The 16,032-nt window shown below is 52.7% G+C and overlaps 2 protein-coding genes across 15 annotated transcripts in view; one reads left to right on the top strand and one right to left on the bottom strand.

Annotated features, from left to right (window-relative positions):
* FKRP (fukutin related protein) overlaps window positions 1-16,032 on the top strand; it is a 68,297-nt gene that overhangs the window by 11,091 nt on the left and 41,174 nt on the right. For 11 of the 14 annotated variants that reach the window (XM_075915013.1, XM_075915020.1, XM_075915015.1 and 8 more), the window contains 2 exons: window positions 263-298; window positions 4,501-14,353. In XM_075915013.1, the coding sequence (XP_075771128.1) occupies window positions 4,736-6,244 (1,509 nt within the window). In that variant the 5' untranslated portion in view covers window positions 263-298; window positions 4,501-4,735 and the 3' untranslated portion in view covers window positions 6,245-14,353. Of the gene's footprint in view, window positions 1-262; window positions 299-4,500; window positions 14,354-16,032 lie in introns of those variants that run through there. The other 3 variants (XR_012898883.1, XR_012898882.1, XM_075915021.1) reach the window with 2 other exon arrangements.
* Window positions 13,850-16,032, bottom strand: part of SLC1A5 (solute carrier family 1 member 5) — a 27,438-nt gene continuing 25,255 nt past the window's right edge. Inside the window, exon 8 of the mRNA XM_075915010.1 lies at window positions 13,850-15,863. Coding sequence (XP_075771125.1) covers window positions 15,632-15,863 — 232 coding nt within the window. The 3' untranslated portion in view covers window positions 13,850-15,631. The remainder of the gene's footprint in view (window positions 15,864-16,032) is intronic.

Below are 16,032 nucleotides of genomic sequence, written 5' to 3'. Positions count from 1 at the left end.
ATCATAATCATATCATATCATATCTCCCTTGTTAGGCTATCTAACATAAACTATGAACATTCTTATTATCCGTATCAAGTTTGGCTTCAGATCTGTCTATCTCCAGAAGGTAGGGAGGGCTGGCTCTGAGGCTGTTCTAGCCCAACTTTCTGTTCCTATTCCACTTCCTTATTTCGCTGTCTGAAAGGAAACAGCATTTTTTTAAAAAAATCAGGGCATTCTAGGTCTTAATTCATCAGACCTGTTTGATTTCTCCTTTTAGGTCCCCTCTCTCAGATATTTCTGGAAGAGAAGACAGGTAAATATGCCTCTCGCAAACAATGTTTCATCTGGACTCTATCTAGCCTCTCACTTTTACCCTGCCCGTTCATGAGTAGGATGTTTGTAGGTGTGCCAGTGGTGTTCTGGAGTTTATAGGAGGGGACAGTGTCAGCTTGAGTGCACTGCTTTGAAAAATCTTAGACTCCTAGGCTACGTCTACACTGGCCCCTTCTTCGGAAGAGGCATGCTAATTTCGAACTTTGGAATAGGGAAATCCGCGGGGGATTTAAATATCCCCCGCGGGATTTAAATAAACATGGCCGCCGCTTTTTTTCCGTCTTGGGGGAAAAGCCGGAAAAGAGCGTCCAGACTGGCGCGATCCTCCGGAATAAAGCCCTATTCCAGAGGATCTCTTATCCCTACTTTCAAGTAGGAATAAGAGATCCTCCGGAAAAGGGCTTTATTCCGAAGGATCGCACCAGTCTGAACGTTCTTTTCCGGCTTTTCCAAGCCAGAAAAAAAGCAGCGGCCGTGTTTATTTAAATCCCACTGGGAATATTTAAATCCCCCGCGGATTTCCCTATTCCAAAGTTCGAAATTAGCATGCCTCTTCCGAAGAAGGGGCCAGTGTAGACGTAGCCCCAGGGTTGGAAGAGACCTCAGGAGTCATCAAGTCCAGTCCCCTGCCCAAAGCAGGACCAACCCCAACGCAATCATCCCAGCCAGGGCTTTGTCAAGCAGAGACTTAAAAACCTCTAGGGATGGAAATTCCAGCATAGGCAACATAGAATCAGAGGGTTAGAAGAGACCTCAGGAGGTCATCTTCTTAGAAGCTTGGGGGAATAGGAGCTAAATACCAGGCCTCCGGGTCAGGACTTCTGGGTTCCAACATTCCCAGCTCTGCTACTGACTCACTAGGCAAATCGGTTCCCACCCATGTGCTGCAGTTTCACTGGGGATAAACAGTGCCCTTCTCTCAAGCAGATTGCAAAGCTTAGTTCATGAAAGTGTTAAAAATCCCATGCATGAAAGGTTCAGAACATGGGATTGTCATATGAAATACTTTCTCTATTGTTTGTCCATTTGAATTTTACACAGATCCTCCCCCCCCCGCATACACACACACACACACACACACACACACACACACACATATTAATACAGTAGCTATTTAACAACCTCAGGCTTATCTAAACTCATCTTTTTAAATGCCGCTTAACATAGGGTCCCTTTCAGTCCCGCAAAGCAGCGGGGGAAGAGACTAAGAACGGTGGTACTTATAAACAAGTGATTTAAAAACCCTAAACCCATGCTGACAAGCTTGCAAGCGACAAAATTAAGCTGCAGTGCTGCAGCTTAACAATACAACGAGCCAGCTAGTTGAAAAGCTTCCCTGAGGCCAGACTTCCTTTGGATGCTGAGAACTCAGCTTCTGCCTCCTTGGGGAATCTTAGAGAGGTTTTTAATTCTGAGGGAGTTCATCTTCCAAGTGACATGGCCGCCTCCGCTTTTAATTCTAGTCTGCAAGTTACAGTTTTAACATCTTAGAACTGGGCTGGTCACTGTGACTAGGTCACTGCAGTTCCATGCACAAAGGAGTCTGGTTTAGTACTAATTAATGATTCTTTAAAGAACTCTGAGTGCTTCACACTTGAACTAAGGCCAGATCTGCTCTGGGCAAGGTTTGCCAGCATAGCTAGAGGTCAGCCGATGATCACAGTGGTCCTTTATGGTCTTGTAATCCATGGACCTAGTGCAGATGCCTCCTGTGCTGACAAAAAAGTGTTTTTACTGCATGATTATGTCAGTTTCCCAGATGCAATAAGTGATACCAGCAAAACCACATCTATCCTAGGGCTTTAGCCAGTATAGACGTTTCATCAAAAATATCACGCACATTCCCAACCCACATTACTACACTGGCAAATGTTGCTCATGTAGACCAGCGGTGTGCGACCCATGGATTGCGACCCCCAAGAGGGTCTTCCTGGGGGGAGGTCGCAGTGCTTTGACCCAGGCCAGCTGGCATTTTGTTTTCCTGGCTTGGCACCACATACACGCAGCAGAGGTGAGGGGAGCGGCAGGGGAGCAGACCGGCGTGTTAAATTAAAGGGGCTGTAACAAAATGTTCCTGGCTTTTTTTTTTTCCCCTCCCTCAACAAAAATCTTCCCAGCTCCAGGGGTCGTGAATGAAAAAAGGTTGAGCACCACTGATGTAGACCAATGTGCCATCTAATTTTGTCCATCCATGTGCAGAAAACATTTTATGATGTGCACCAAGGCATGAGTAGAAATGCCTGCTGCCAGCTGGGAGTGCTGGGGGCGCCCTGCTAATCAGCTGCATGGCATCTGAATTTCTCCTGGGTGACCGCCCAAGTGCTCAGCTTACAGGGAATACTGGTGTAGACCTCTCCTAGTTGAATCTCCCCAAAGAAGCAGGGAGAGACTGAGATCTACATTTTTAGAGCTAGGCAGAGAGGTGCAGACAGCCCAGGCCATGCAGAGAATCAGTGTCAGATGTGGAAATAGGATGCTCTAACCACTAAGCCTCACACCCAGTCCAGGACTGACTTTCAACTCCCCTGATCGAATCCTAAGTTCCCGATGGGAGCAGCATTGGGGCCGCGCAGTGAGGTGCCAGAGGGCTTGTTCCACTTTCAACCCTGCGGCTCATTGACTTATTGGGAGGAACGTAGCTAAAGGAAAGTGAGTGTATTGTGGGCTCTTAGATTTGCTTGGCTACCTTGGAGTTTCTCTGGTGGACTCGTGTTGGAGTGTGGTTTTCACGAGGAGCATCATGCCCCTCTGGGGAGCAGCGTTGATTAGAGAGGCTGCACCTCAGCCAGCAGAGGGAGCAGCACACTGCAAGTTCCACAAAAATCGTGTTTTACAAAGTAGAACCTGGAGGCTGTTTCCACCCTCGGTTCTACCTGTCGCATTGGGTTACATTGAGAGATTTAACTGCTTGACACTGTATTTTGTACAAAGGGATCGGAGAAGAGCAGCTGCCGCGAGCAGTTTGCCTCCTGTTAAATTAGAGTTGAGCTCAGACCAGAATCACCGAAGCAGATACCTCCAAACTCTGGGAAAGTTCAGATCTGAGTCTTGGCTTGGGATCATCTCGTACGATTTGGGACTAAGATCCTGGTGACAAAGGTCCAGGGCATGGAGCTGTAGTTGCATTAACAGCGTTCTCCTGGCACACGGGATGTGTTACAGTCAGACTGGCTCCGTACAGTGCACAGTGGTGTTCCCGGGGCTGAAAGAAAGGGAGGGAAAGGGGGCCAGTTGTAGCTGGGCCTCAAATAGCTATGCAAATAAACTAAAATGGGAGGCAGTAGGGGCCCAGTGAACATGATGTGCCGAGGCCCCAAATTTCTGCCAATATCAGTGCCACCTGAGTTACTGTAGGAGACAATCGGGTTTTCTTTCCCTAGATAACCAGGCTCTGGTTATGCAGCATGTTCCCCAGCCCCCCCCCCCCCCCCCCCCCCCACGATTTACAGAGAGGATAGTGCTTAAAACAGAGGTCTTGGGGAAATGAGCAAGCTTGATCCAAACAAGATTAACTCAGGCAGCCCCTTGTCATTCTGGAATCAGTGAATGCAAGTTGAGACGCTGTGCCCGCTAACTCAGACTTTCGGATGGTCTCCTTGCTCCTTTTTTCCCCAGCAAGATGGAAACCCTAGCTGCCTAAGGAGCAACCCTGAGTTCAGACACGCCTACAGTGCTGAGGTCTGACCTTCTAGCTGGCCGCAGCTCCTCTGGGAGCCGCGTTCTATCAGCCAGTTCCAGCCTGCGCTGACTGGCCGGCTTTGCTGGGCAGCAGAGCTGTGCAGATAACCAGCCATTGAACACGGACTTCCCTCACGCTGGCTGAGGCTGGAATCTGAACACCCCTTTGAGAGAGAGACAGGGAAACAGGGCTCCTGCGGCCTATTCCTGTCTCTGCTATGGACTGGGGAAACTGAGGCGCAGAGCGGCAGTGACTTGTCTAAGGATGCACAGTGGTTCAGTGGCTGAGCTGGGAACAGAATACAGGAATCCTGAATCCCTCGCCCCTTCTCTACCCACTAGGCCACACTGCTCTCCATGAGGGTTAGTAAAGAGATTTAATGTGAAGGTGGCTCTTGAGTGGCCCTGAAGGATCAGGGGACTGTATTTCTTGCAGCAGTCAGCCGGAGGGAGGCATCTGTCCTTAATCTGACCTTTGTTTTTCAAACCCTTCATTCCATCCAGTTTGTCTAGCTGCCCCCACTTCAACGGCAGGACTGGGGAGACAGCCCCACGCTGCGGATACAGGCTTTCCCCAGGCACTCACTCTCCACACCGTTCTTTCCAGGGCGACAAGGCGAGCTGAATTGGGATGGATGAGCCCAGCGCCTCCTGGGGAAGCAAATGCCCCTGGCTGCCCCTGGCAGAGACCACGGCCACGTAAGGTTCCCCCGGTGGTCAGACCCGGCTGCCTCGCAAGATGCGCGTGACGTTCTGTCAGGGGGTCCTAGCACTCGCCATCGTCATTAATCTGCTGATCCTCTACTATGTCTCGAGGTTGCAGCAGCGGATGCTGCACAGGCACAGAGACCACATCCAGCCCAGCTCCCGCCTGCTGCCGGCCCCCCAGAGGTCTGGGGTGACCGTCCTTATCAGGGAGTTCGAGGACTTTGAGAACTACGTCCCTGACGTGGTGTACTCCTTCCTGAGGCAGAAGCCAGAGCAGCCAGTCCTGGTGGCAGCGGATACCTTGCCGTACCCTCCGCTTGTATTACCAGATGCTCCCAATGTCCAGCTCGTGATCCTCAAGCCAGCCCCAGACCAGCCTGCCCATGCGTCCAGGCCTGAGACATACGTGAAGACGGAATATGTGGCCCTGGTGCCTGACGGGGTCAAGGCTGATTCCACCAGGCAGCTTGATCGTATGCTCGAAGAGTTCAAAGCCATCCAGGGCAGAGTTCAGATGGTGGCCGCGCCCGTCCAGTCCCTCACCCCCCTCCAGTGCTTGAACCTAAAGGTCAGCCTGAGAGAGTGGACAGCCGAATACAGTGTCGCGCCTTCCCCCAAGCTCTGCACCGCTCTGAAGGGGGACGCTGTGATTCTGCTGCATACGAAGGACCTCTTCAACCTCTCCGCCCCCTTGGCCAAGCCCCTGCTGACCTCCCTCTTCATGCAGACGTCGCTGCGGGGCTGGGCGGTCCAGCTCCTCGACGTCTCCTTCTCCTCAGCCCACCAGCCGCTGCTCACCTCCTCGCACAACCAGTGGAAGGCAGAGAACCGCGCCAAAGCCAGCCGGCTGCAGCTCTTCCGAGATTTCGGCATCAAGCGGGTTCTCCTGGAGGATGGGAAGCAGCAGTGGTTTGGGTGCAGCAAGGAGACGCCACGGTGCTTCGGCACCATCCATGAGGACACGCCGGAATATCTCTACCAGAACCGATGGACCCCTCCTTGCTGTCTACAGGCCCTGAGGGAGACGGCAAAATACGTCATCAGCGTCTTAGAGACATCCGGGGTGCGGTACTGGCTGGAGGGAGGGACGCTCCTAGGAGCTGCCCGACATCAGGACATCATCCCATGGGATTATGACGTGGATCTAGGGATATACCTGGAGGACATTCCCAACTGCGACCTCCTCAGGAACGTTGAGTCTGGCTCCATCGTGGATGAGAAGGGCTTTGTCTGGGAGAAGGCCATCGAGGGCGACTTCTACCGTGTGCAGTACAGTGAGCACAACCACTTGCACGTTGACCTCTGGCCCTTCTACCCTAAGAACGGGCTGATGACCAAGGACACGTGGATGGACCATCGGCAGGACGTGGAGTTCCCTGAACACTTCCTCAAGCCCCTGCTGCCCCTGCCATTTGCTGGCTTCACGGCTCTGGCACCCAATAACTACCGGAGTTTTTTGGAGCTGAAATTCGGCGAGGGTGTGATCGAGAATCCAGAGTATCCAAACCCAGGGCTGAAGAAACTGAATAAGGGGAAATAAACAAGCACTCTGATTTCTGCCTCTGCATTGGGGCCCAAGAGAGCATCCAGCTCTGAGCCCCACCAGAAGGGAGTTGTTCTGGTTTGAACCACGCTGCTGCTGGCGGGAGGTCTCTGCCCCCTGCTACTGGTACTGACCACCCACGCTGGGCGAGTCTACACTCCTCTGGTGCTGGGGGGGTTGTCCGAAGGGCTTGTGACTGCTTTGGAGGTGAGATACGTTGAGCACAGAGGGAGGGCAGTTAATCGTGTGGGCGATTAATAAAGCAACCCAGGGGAGACCTCATGGAGGGGCCGCCCTCAGCACACCTGCAGAACTTGCAGGGCTCCCTGCTTCCTTGCAGAGCTCTGCGTCTCGGAAACGGTCTGCAGGCGGCTCTCTGAGAGGAGACCAGGAAGCCGCGGCAGTTTCCCGTCAGTGGGGAGAATACACATTTTAATCCTGTCCACCCCCCCCCTCCCAGATAGGGGCTGGAAGGGTGTGACTCCTCTGAAGAGCTGTGGGCTCAGACAGCTTCAGGCTAACCAGAAGACAGCATTTGAACAGGGAGAGGAATTCGTTTGTGAGGCTCTTCCTGCGTTGGGAGGCTCCGAAGCTGCTGGCACTAGAGAGCTGACAACCAGAGACACACAGGCAGGTGCTGGGATCTCAGAGCGGGCGGAGGGGACTAAGTGATCGTATAGGTTGTGTCCAGCCCTCTTATCCATCATTGTGAACTTGAACCACCAGGCTATGCAGCAGCGTGTGTGGATTTCTCACCCGGCCTGAGAGCAAGACCTGGCGGGGAGGGGCAATTGTGTAGTATTGATGATGCACTTTGAGGCCCGTCCTGCTCCCACTGAAGGCCATGGGAGTAGTTCAGCCATTGACGGCTCAGACTAGAGCCCCCGCCTCGGTTTGCAGGTGGAAAGCAAAGTGTCTCTTATCATGGTGACTGGCTGGACATGAGTCCAGAGAGTCAGGAGCCCAGCATGGGACATTGCAGACATAGTTATAACCACGGCTGGTTCTGTTTCATGTGTTTACAAGACCTTTTACTTCCCCATTCAAAATGGTACAGTCCGCTGTGGGAGGATCTGCGGCTCTAGAATGTGTGTCTGCCCTGGTCTCTGAGCAACTGCTGCACATCCCCGCAGCCCTGCAACTGCTCTGGCAGAGCCGTGGGCACGAGCACCGGAGGATGTGCGTTCTCCAGAGTCTGGCTGCCAGAGTCCTGATTGGTCCAGGCCTGGTACATTGGCCTGGAGGAAACTCCAGGAAGTTGTCTGCGACAGTAGGCAAACTCCCTTCCCCTTGCTACAACAGATCTTGCTCCTACTTGGTTCCTAGCCTTGCCCAAGCCCTGTTGTAGCCCAGTTCCTATGCTGGCATTTTATTCCAGCTCTCTGACACTCAGCTCTGGTTGCTGGCATCTAATTCTGGCGCCACCCTCTAGGCCTAGCTCCCGACACCCTGGCTGAGCCATGGCTGGGTTTCATAAGAAAAAAGGAAAGGTTTGAAGTGATGCTCTTTACAGCCCGGAGTGGGAATGTTCTCATTTAAAGATTGACTGGGCTGTTTTGCTTTAGTTTAAGCCTTCCCTTTGTAGCTCTGGGAACCCAAACCGTTCAGCGCGGGGTTAGTGCGGCAGGACAAGGAACCGTCGTTGCCACATTTCACTGTCCCACGCTGGACAAAGTGTAGAAACTTAACTAAACTGCCTCTGCAGTGTGAAGGAAAGTGAGTGTATTAACTCTTTGTTTGCCTCATGGATGGCCTCAGGAGTAGCAGCATTGTGAGACGTTAATAACAAGAAAATCCCAGGCATATGCCGTTGGCTTGGGGGAAATGCCCGACTGTGAGCCAGGGACCTGAGCTGTTGTCTCCAATTCCCTATGTAGTGCCTAGGACAGCTGACTTTCTCTCACCTGGGGAATGGAGCTAACGGTTCTTCCCTGCCTGTCCCGTGGGGGAGTGTGAGGCTTGCTTCACGTGTCTGTGTCCAGCTGAAAGGCAAAGTTCTTCACGCTTACCAAAAATCTGGTCCTGCCGCCAGCATCACCGGCCCCATGTGCTTAAAGGACGTGAGACTGGCATAAAACTCACGAGGTTTTAAAGAATAGTAAATGTTGCATTCTGGGCAAGCCGTGAGGGGAGCCCTGAGACCAGTTTTCTAGTTTTTCTGTGCAGCCTTGAGAGTTAGAACCGTCTTTATTTTCAGAGAAACCCGAGATTCTCATCCAATCACAGTCCCTGGAGTGGGGCAAGAGCAGAGCCCTGCAAATCCACAGGTATCTGCCTCCGTGGCTGTGGCAATTTGCAGCTCGTTTTTGCAGATACAAATTTTGTATCCACGCAGGGCTCTGGGCATCAGTCTCTAACTACTACAGGGCACTAGAGCTGGCAACATTGAAAGGCAGGCAGTACAGTAGGAATGCAGCCTAAACACCTAGCTCCTCTACCTATAACAATACCTTCTGCTCCTGGAAAGGGACAGGATCATAGAAGTGAATGAGGGGGAACAGATTACTTTGACTGGCTCTGTTCTTCGTACACAGACGGCCTTGAAGTTTGGCCTCAGGAAGGACTGTAGACCTAGTCCCTAAATCTGTGGAGTTCAGAGCATAGTCCACCAAATGGGTTATTTTAACTAATCATTAAAACGCAAAGCAATTTCCCCATCTGAGTTTCTTGGCATCTCCCGCCTTCTGGTTCAGCCTTTGGAACAGAGACTTGTTTTGATCGCATAAGGGGCTGTGAACAATGCCAGAGTTTAAGCCACCATATCTTGGCCTTAAATCCAGATCCTCAAAGTACTGATTCATTAATTTCAGTGGAAGTTAGGAGCCTGACTTCCTTTCGATGGTCATAGCTTTCACTACGTCTTGGAGCACTGGGGAAGTTCTTGAAGGCTGGAAGAAAGCTAATATTGTACCAACAACGGTAAATGGGATGACCCAGGTAACTATAGGCCTGTCAGTGTGATGTGATAGTCCCAGGCTGACGTGGGATATGATTAATGCCAATCAACATGGATTGATGGAGGATAAATCCTATTAACCTAGTTTGATCCTCTTTTAACGAGCTCACACGTTGGGTTGAGAAAGGTGGCGGGGTTGATGTCATGACCTTCTTGAGCGACATTTGTACCTCATGACATTTTGATTAAAAAGCTACAAAGATGTAAAATGAATGTGGCACATTTTCAGTGGCTTAGAAGCTGGCTAACTGATAGATCTCAAAATGTAATTGGTAACTGGGAATCAGCGTTGCAGAGATGAATTTGTAGGGATTTCCACAGGGATTGGTTCTTGGCCGTACACTATTTAACATTTATATTAGTGACCGGGAAGAAAACGTAAAATCGTTGCTGATAAAGTTTGCAGATGACACAAAAATTGGAGTAGTAAACAATGAAGAGAACAAGTTAGCTCAGGGCCGGGGGGACACTACAGCTCTGCCGCCCCCTCCCCCAGCATTGGGGAGATGGTATTGGGGGGAACCGGCTCCTGCTCCCTCCTCCCTTGGTACAGAGGTTGGGGGGAGAGGAAAGCAAGTAGCTGAGTAGTCACGTCCCTAATTGTAATATGGCTTAATGTAAACATGCCCCTCTGGGAAGAAGAGGGAGGGGGTGCTTTCAGGATGAGGGGCTCTAGCCTGGGAGGAGTGACTCTGAAAAAATTTTTGGACAGGGGGCAAATAATCAGCTGAACCAAGCACCCCCAGAACAATGCTGTGGCCAAAAAGGCTAATGCAAACTGCAGCATCAGCAGAATCTTGAGTAGGCGCAGAGAGGTTATTTTCCCCTCTGTATTTGGCACTGCTCAAAATCTGAGTCCAGTGCTGGGGTCCACAGTTCAGGAAGGGTGCTGATAGGCCTGAGAGGGCTCAGAGGAGAGCCATGAGAATGCAGACTCCAGGTGCTCAAACAAGCCCAACCTGCCTGGCCCATCGGCTGTGTATTCATTGCACTGATCACTTAAGAATTCCTCAGGAGCACTCTGGATTGGCAGATCTCTCAAGATTAAGCCCAGTGTTACTCAAATGGCAGTTTTGTTGGGAACCCAGATGTCGTCAGTCGGGACACGCACGCTTAGGGAAAACCTGCTGAACCAGCATCAGTCGTCTGAATACGATTAGTGAAAGGGCAAGCCAGCAAGGTGGCTCAAGAGGATAACTGAATGCGTGTCTGAGCACCCATGTGCTCACAGCACCCCTTGCAGAACAGCCCGAAGTCACCCTCTCCAGCGGTTGTCAGTGCCACTAGGTGTCCCACGTCCCTCAGCACGCAGGCCCGGATACGACTTTGATAAGGGGCCATGCTGATGGCACTGTGCATGACGCGTTCCTTCGCAGGAACGTCTCCCCTTTTCCTTGTTTGTATTTCCTCACCCTCCTGCTCCTGGAGACTCGTCTCCCATAGGCTACTAGCCCATTTACCTCACGTTTATTAGCATGTCAGTTACCATGGCACCCCTGTGGTCAGACAGCTGCTGATGTTCCTAACCCAAAATATCTCAAGCTGATGGACGCTAGCATCTTGTGACTACCTGAGCCATGACAGCGCTCTCTTGTGAGAGCTAGGGTGACTCCTAAAGGTTAAACTTAAAAAACAAATGGTCTGGTAGCACTTTAAAGACTAACAAAACATGCAGATGGTATCATGAGCTTTCGTGGGCACAGCCCACTTCTTCAGATGACTGACTGGAGTGTTGGATGTCCAGAACCAAAATAAATAAGGAAAAGGGGAGGAAGGACAGAAAGAGGCAGAGGGTAGGTAAGTATCAAAGAGAAAGCTGAGTAGGTATGTAACTGGAAAACAACAGATAGTCTATTAGCCACTCATACTGCAGCATTTGGGGCCACGTATCTTGATTTCTCACTGATCTATTCACAGTGGAGGAAAATCTCTGCTTGCTTGTCCACACTGGACAGGATGGGAAGAGGAGTGTAAAGAGCTGAACAGCCGTTGTGCCATTTTTTATTGCTTAAAGTGCATCAGGGACATCAGTGATAAAGTTGCACCGATGAGCACAGTACAGCAAAGGGCTCATGGACAAGAGCTGATGAGAGGGTGAAGAAAACATGCTAAAATGCAGATCTGTGCAGAATTGGGCACTTTTAGGCATCTCATCCCCATTTGATTTCCTGCAACCTGAATACCTGCAGGCTTTTTGCACAAGTACATTTACAGTACAGCATCAGAAAACAGGGCTTCTTCCGGAAGAGTTATTCCTCTCCCCACGCAGAATAAGTGCAAGAGCTCTTTCACAAGAAGGCAGTGTAGGCAGGCAACATGAATTTCTTGCACAAGAAAGCCCCATGGTTAAAATGGCCATCAGAGCTTTCTTGTGCAAGAGAGAGTCCACACTGCCATGGACACTTGCACACCTGGGCCTCCATTTATCAATTTATTCTCATTCAAGATCTGGATTTCTAACTGGGGCTCCATTGTTACACCGTGGATTTTTTTACAGCAAGGAACAGAGAGAAACAGAACTATCCCTAGTGTGTGTCAAGGGTTTTTCTGACACAGCCCCGGGGCAGCTGTCAATTGGTGCAGAGTTTTACCCCACATTGCTGAGCCTCGGGGTTACCATGGAGCTGCAAAGCGATAGCTGATCACAGCAGATGAAACCAGTTCCCATTGGGGCCCAGAGCCTCAAAAGTGCAGAGGCTTTCTAGAAGAAACCCAGTCTGGCTTTAAAACCTGTCAGTGCTGGAGAACCCACTCCAGATCATGTTAAGCTGGTCCAGTGGTTAATCACGGTTAAAAAGTTCCACTTTATTTCCAGTCTGACTGTCTCACTTCAGCTTCCGGCCCAGGAGTCACATTAGGCCATTCTGTGCTAGATTGAAGGGCCCATCATTAGCTATTTATTTCCCACGTTAGTACTGAGTCGGGGGATCAAGTCACCCGTAACCTCTTTCTTCCGCAGCTTGCTGGTGGTTGCCATGTAAGGCAGTAATGCTTAGAGCAGACAGGCCGGTAAGGCAATGGCTTAGCTACACTGACATAGGACTCTGGGAAAAGGTACCGCTGTGCCTCTGAGAAGGGATATTGGCTCCCCCCCCTCCCCGACAGTGGAAAGAACTCAGCCAGCCACCAGGGTGATGCTGGAGAGAGGGAGGGGGGGGAAAAGAGAATCCAGCTGCAGTGACCGCTTGCTCTGCAGAGGGGGCCTGGCTTGTTTACCCCACAGCCTCTCACCCCCACTGTGTAGCCCAGTCCCTGCACGTAGAGGGCACTGACCCTCCATCATCGACCCCTGCCACTGCTGGATGCAGATAGGAGTCCAGATCCAGGCTGCACAATAGGGGCTTCACTCCTGGCCCAAGCTAGCTGGGACAGACTTACAGCCAAGCCCAGCTCTATAACACCCTAAAGCCCCGCAATCAGGAGGCAGCAGGGGGGAAGGCAATGGAGGGGAAGGGTAGCAGCCATGCAACTTTATGATGTTCTGCAGGTCTGGGACCTCCCCTTGCAAGTGGCCCAGAGCACCCCCAGCTGGCCTAGGCCAGTTCTGCTGGCACTCTGCCTCAGTTTCCCTGTGACGCAGACAGAGCCAACAGGATGGGAGGGTTGAGAAGAGGCGCTGCTCATAGATCCAGAGCTGTAATGAAAAGGCTAACGCCCCTGCTGGGGGAATTGGTGCTTCCCAGACCCCCTGCCACAAGGGGAAAACTGCAGAAAGGAACAAGCTGGGGACCGCAGCAGGCACAACAGGCTTAAACTGGACTTTTGCTCCCCTGGCTTTTGCCAACCCTCTTCCCAGTCAATGGAGTCTCACCCTTCCTAAATCCAAAATCCTGGAGGGATGGGGGCAAGAGAAAAGAGGAGAGAAGGGAGTTTAGTGAGGGGAGGGGTCCACTAACCCTGCCCTTTGATCCCTCACCACTGTTCTTGCCATATCACTTGTCCCACTCTGGCGCTGGCTGGTCTTCCCAATTGCCCACAGTAGAAGACACGCTGCTACCCCATGCCTGGGGCTGAGCACAGCCCAGTAACAAACATGGTTATTGAGAATAAAGGGCAAGCATCAGCATGTAGCAGTGGCCAGTTAGGTCCTGTCGTGGCTACCTGAGGGCCCACTGGAGAACCAGCTGTAAGACACACATGGCAGGTAAACTGTTTTTGAAAGGAAAGGGTATGGGCCCAGTGAGCAGAAGAGCTCTGGCCCCAGTCTTGTTCTGGAGGGAGCAGGTGGGTATTTAAAGAACAACAGGTTGGATAGAAACGGCTGGCGTGGCAAGGAGGCAAAAGAAACCTTTATTCAAGCCTGAGCAGAAGGCCTCAGGGCGGTGTCCCTACCCCTTTGTCCCTTGTGCAGCCAGCCACTGAATGAGGGTTAAGTGCTGCTATGCCAGCCACCCCTTCCTGCTGGTACCTCCCCAGAACTCTACTTTTGCCTCAGGTTCACCTCAGATAAGCAAAGTAGCCCAGAGGATGCAGCAAGTGGGAGCAGGACCAATAGCCAGGGGATTCTGCTCTTTGACCCTCCCTCCTACAGTCCATGATTGGGGGGCAGCTTGCTAGGCCCCCCACTTCCAACAGCAAAAGGCCCCAGCCCAGCTGAGTTGAGTCGAGTCGAGTCCCCTGCTCACTTAGACACGCACAGACACACCCACGTTCAGTCTGGTTTTATTGTCTCAGCAGCTCTGGTTCTTTGCAGTTGTGGCATGTTGCCCACGGCTCCAGTTTCTTCCCTCAGGTGTAGTGACGAGCCTGCCCGGTAGCAGCAGGTTGCTATGGAGGCCGCAACCAGAGGAAAACCCAGCGCAAGGCCACTTAGCGCCCTAAAGCGCCAACTTGGTGCCAGTGTCTCCAGCAGCCTTAAAGGAGCCCCCCAGCCGGGAGCGACTGGAGGCTGTTCTCACTTAGACGGGACTAGAGGGGATGACTTAAGGAGAGGAGCTAAGCCTCAGCAGGTGGCCTGGTGGCAGGACGGCGAGGGTGGGGGAGGAGAGCATGACACCTCCCCTCTCCAGGTAGCTCAGATTTCTTGAGAGAAAGGAGGCAGCAGCTCCAGGCCAGGCCAGAAGCAGAGATGGGCTCAGCCCCAGCCTAGGGTTAGCAGAGAACTGCAGCCTGGTGGGAGCGGCGACAAGACAACAGGCAGCTCTAGCATCTCCTCTCCCAGCTACAGAGGCTCCCGCAGCCCCAGCGGAGGGACCCTTGGGCGCAGACCAAGGTCCTCCAGCAGCTCAAGTAAAACCAACATTACAAGAACTTGAGTAACAGACACTCACCCCCTGCCGAGGGGGAAGCAGCCAGGGACACTAGCTCAGTAGGGCAGGGGCTCGTACCTAGGATGTGTCCTGCCCGAGCTGGCCAGTGCAGCAAACACCCTCAGCAGGGCCTGCTAACGTCCCTGCCTGCCCCCATCGTGGATACAGCAGAGATCCACGCAAGCCAGCCTGCTGGACAGAGGTAGCAGCTTAGCCATGGCCAGGCCCGACAGGCCCCAGTCAGGCTGTTGCCCCCAGAGAGCTGGTCACGGCCCGGGCAAGAGCAGCAGGCCCCAGCTGGCAGGGGAACAGCGAAGGAGGGAGACGTGCCAGAGGAAGCACAGCCAGAAACCCAGAGGGCTGACACGTCCGCATGGAGCTGTAACCCTGGGTGGGAGCATCCAGCCTCAACTCACGCGCATCATTTAAATAGCAAAATAAATTACATCAGCCCGGCCGGAGTCGCTGGCACTCGGGACACCAAAAGAGCACGGGACAGACACGACTCCACACCGACACCACTGGCTCCTCCGGGCCTGGGGTGACAGGACTGGACCACACAGACAAAGGTACAAGATGCTCCATCACCATCCTGCAACTACTGCCCAGCAGGCCACCGCTGAGTCAGCCACGTGGAACTGTGGGGCGGGAGGGACAATCTCATCTGCTGGGCTAGAGCAGCAAGTGTTTCAAGCAAGGAGAGGGCAGAAGGACCCAGGAGCCAGCCGGCCTCCGCACGCACAAGCAAAGTAGAGTTACCGGTGGTTCAGGAAACACCAGTTGCTTTGGCACATGTAAGGCAGAGAAGTCAATGCTGGTGCTTGTTTGGTCCAGAAAGTTTTACGGGAAGGGGTGGGGGGAAGGGAGGGCAGACAAGGGAGGCTCGGAGGCAGCGAGCGACTGAATTAGCCCCTAAGTCAGAGAATAGGATCCATGTGTAAAAGGAGTAAGGTGGGGCTGAGAGCACAGCCTGACCCTTGCCCTGGAACAGGAGTCAGATGCGGGGATCACACTAGAGGGGGTCTGGAGCCAATCAGCCCCCCCTACCCCCCGCACTCCTCTGCCCAAGACGTTCAAGGCTTAAAAACAGCAGAAGATGCACTGTGTCCCGAAGGTCAAGTCTTTAAAAAAGAATCCTAAAAACCCGAAAGTCTCCGACCAGAATAACTCAGGCTCCGATCACATCACAGACTCCTTCTCGAAGGAGCCAACAGCTGGCAGGGGGCTGTCTCTCTTGATCAGTGGGGACCCCTCCTCCTCGCCCACGGCCTTGCCAGGGCCCGGGGCGTCTGTCTTGATCTCCATCAGCTCCTCACCATCAGCCTTCCCCATCGTCTTCTCCGTGTACACCTGCAGGAGGCCGGCTCCGAAGGCGTCTCCTTCCACGTTGAGGACGGTGCAGGTGCGGTCTCTGAACAAGCCAGGACAGTGGGTGAGCAGACAGACGCCAGGAGGAGTCAACCATCACTCACCAGGGGCAGGTGCCACCTGGAGATGGCAGCACAGAGCTGCCTCAAGCCCCCGCCCAGCCCCAGCACCCTGGGCACAGTCTATATCTGGGTACGGACTCGGCAGGAGTG

The sequence above is a fragment of the Pelodiscus sinensis genome, unplaced genomic scaffold (assembly GCF_049634645.1).
Source record: "Pelodiscus sinensis isolate JC-2024 unplaced genomic scaffold, ASM4963464v1 ctg34, whole genome shotgun sequence".
In the NCBI taxonomy this organism is placed as follows: Eukaryota; Metazoa; Chordata; order Testudines; family Trionychidae; genus Pelodiscus; species Pelodiscus sinensis.
The sequence above is the reverse complement of the archived record's forward strand: the minus strand, read 5'-3'. Positions and strand labels throughout refer to the sequence as shown.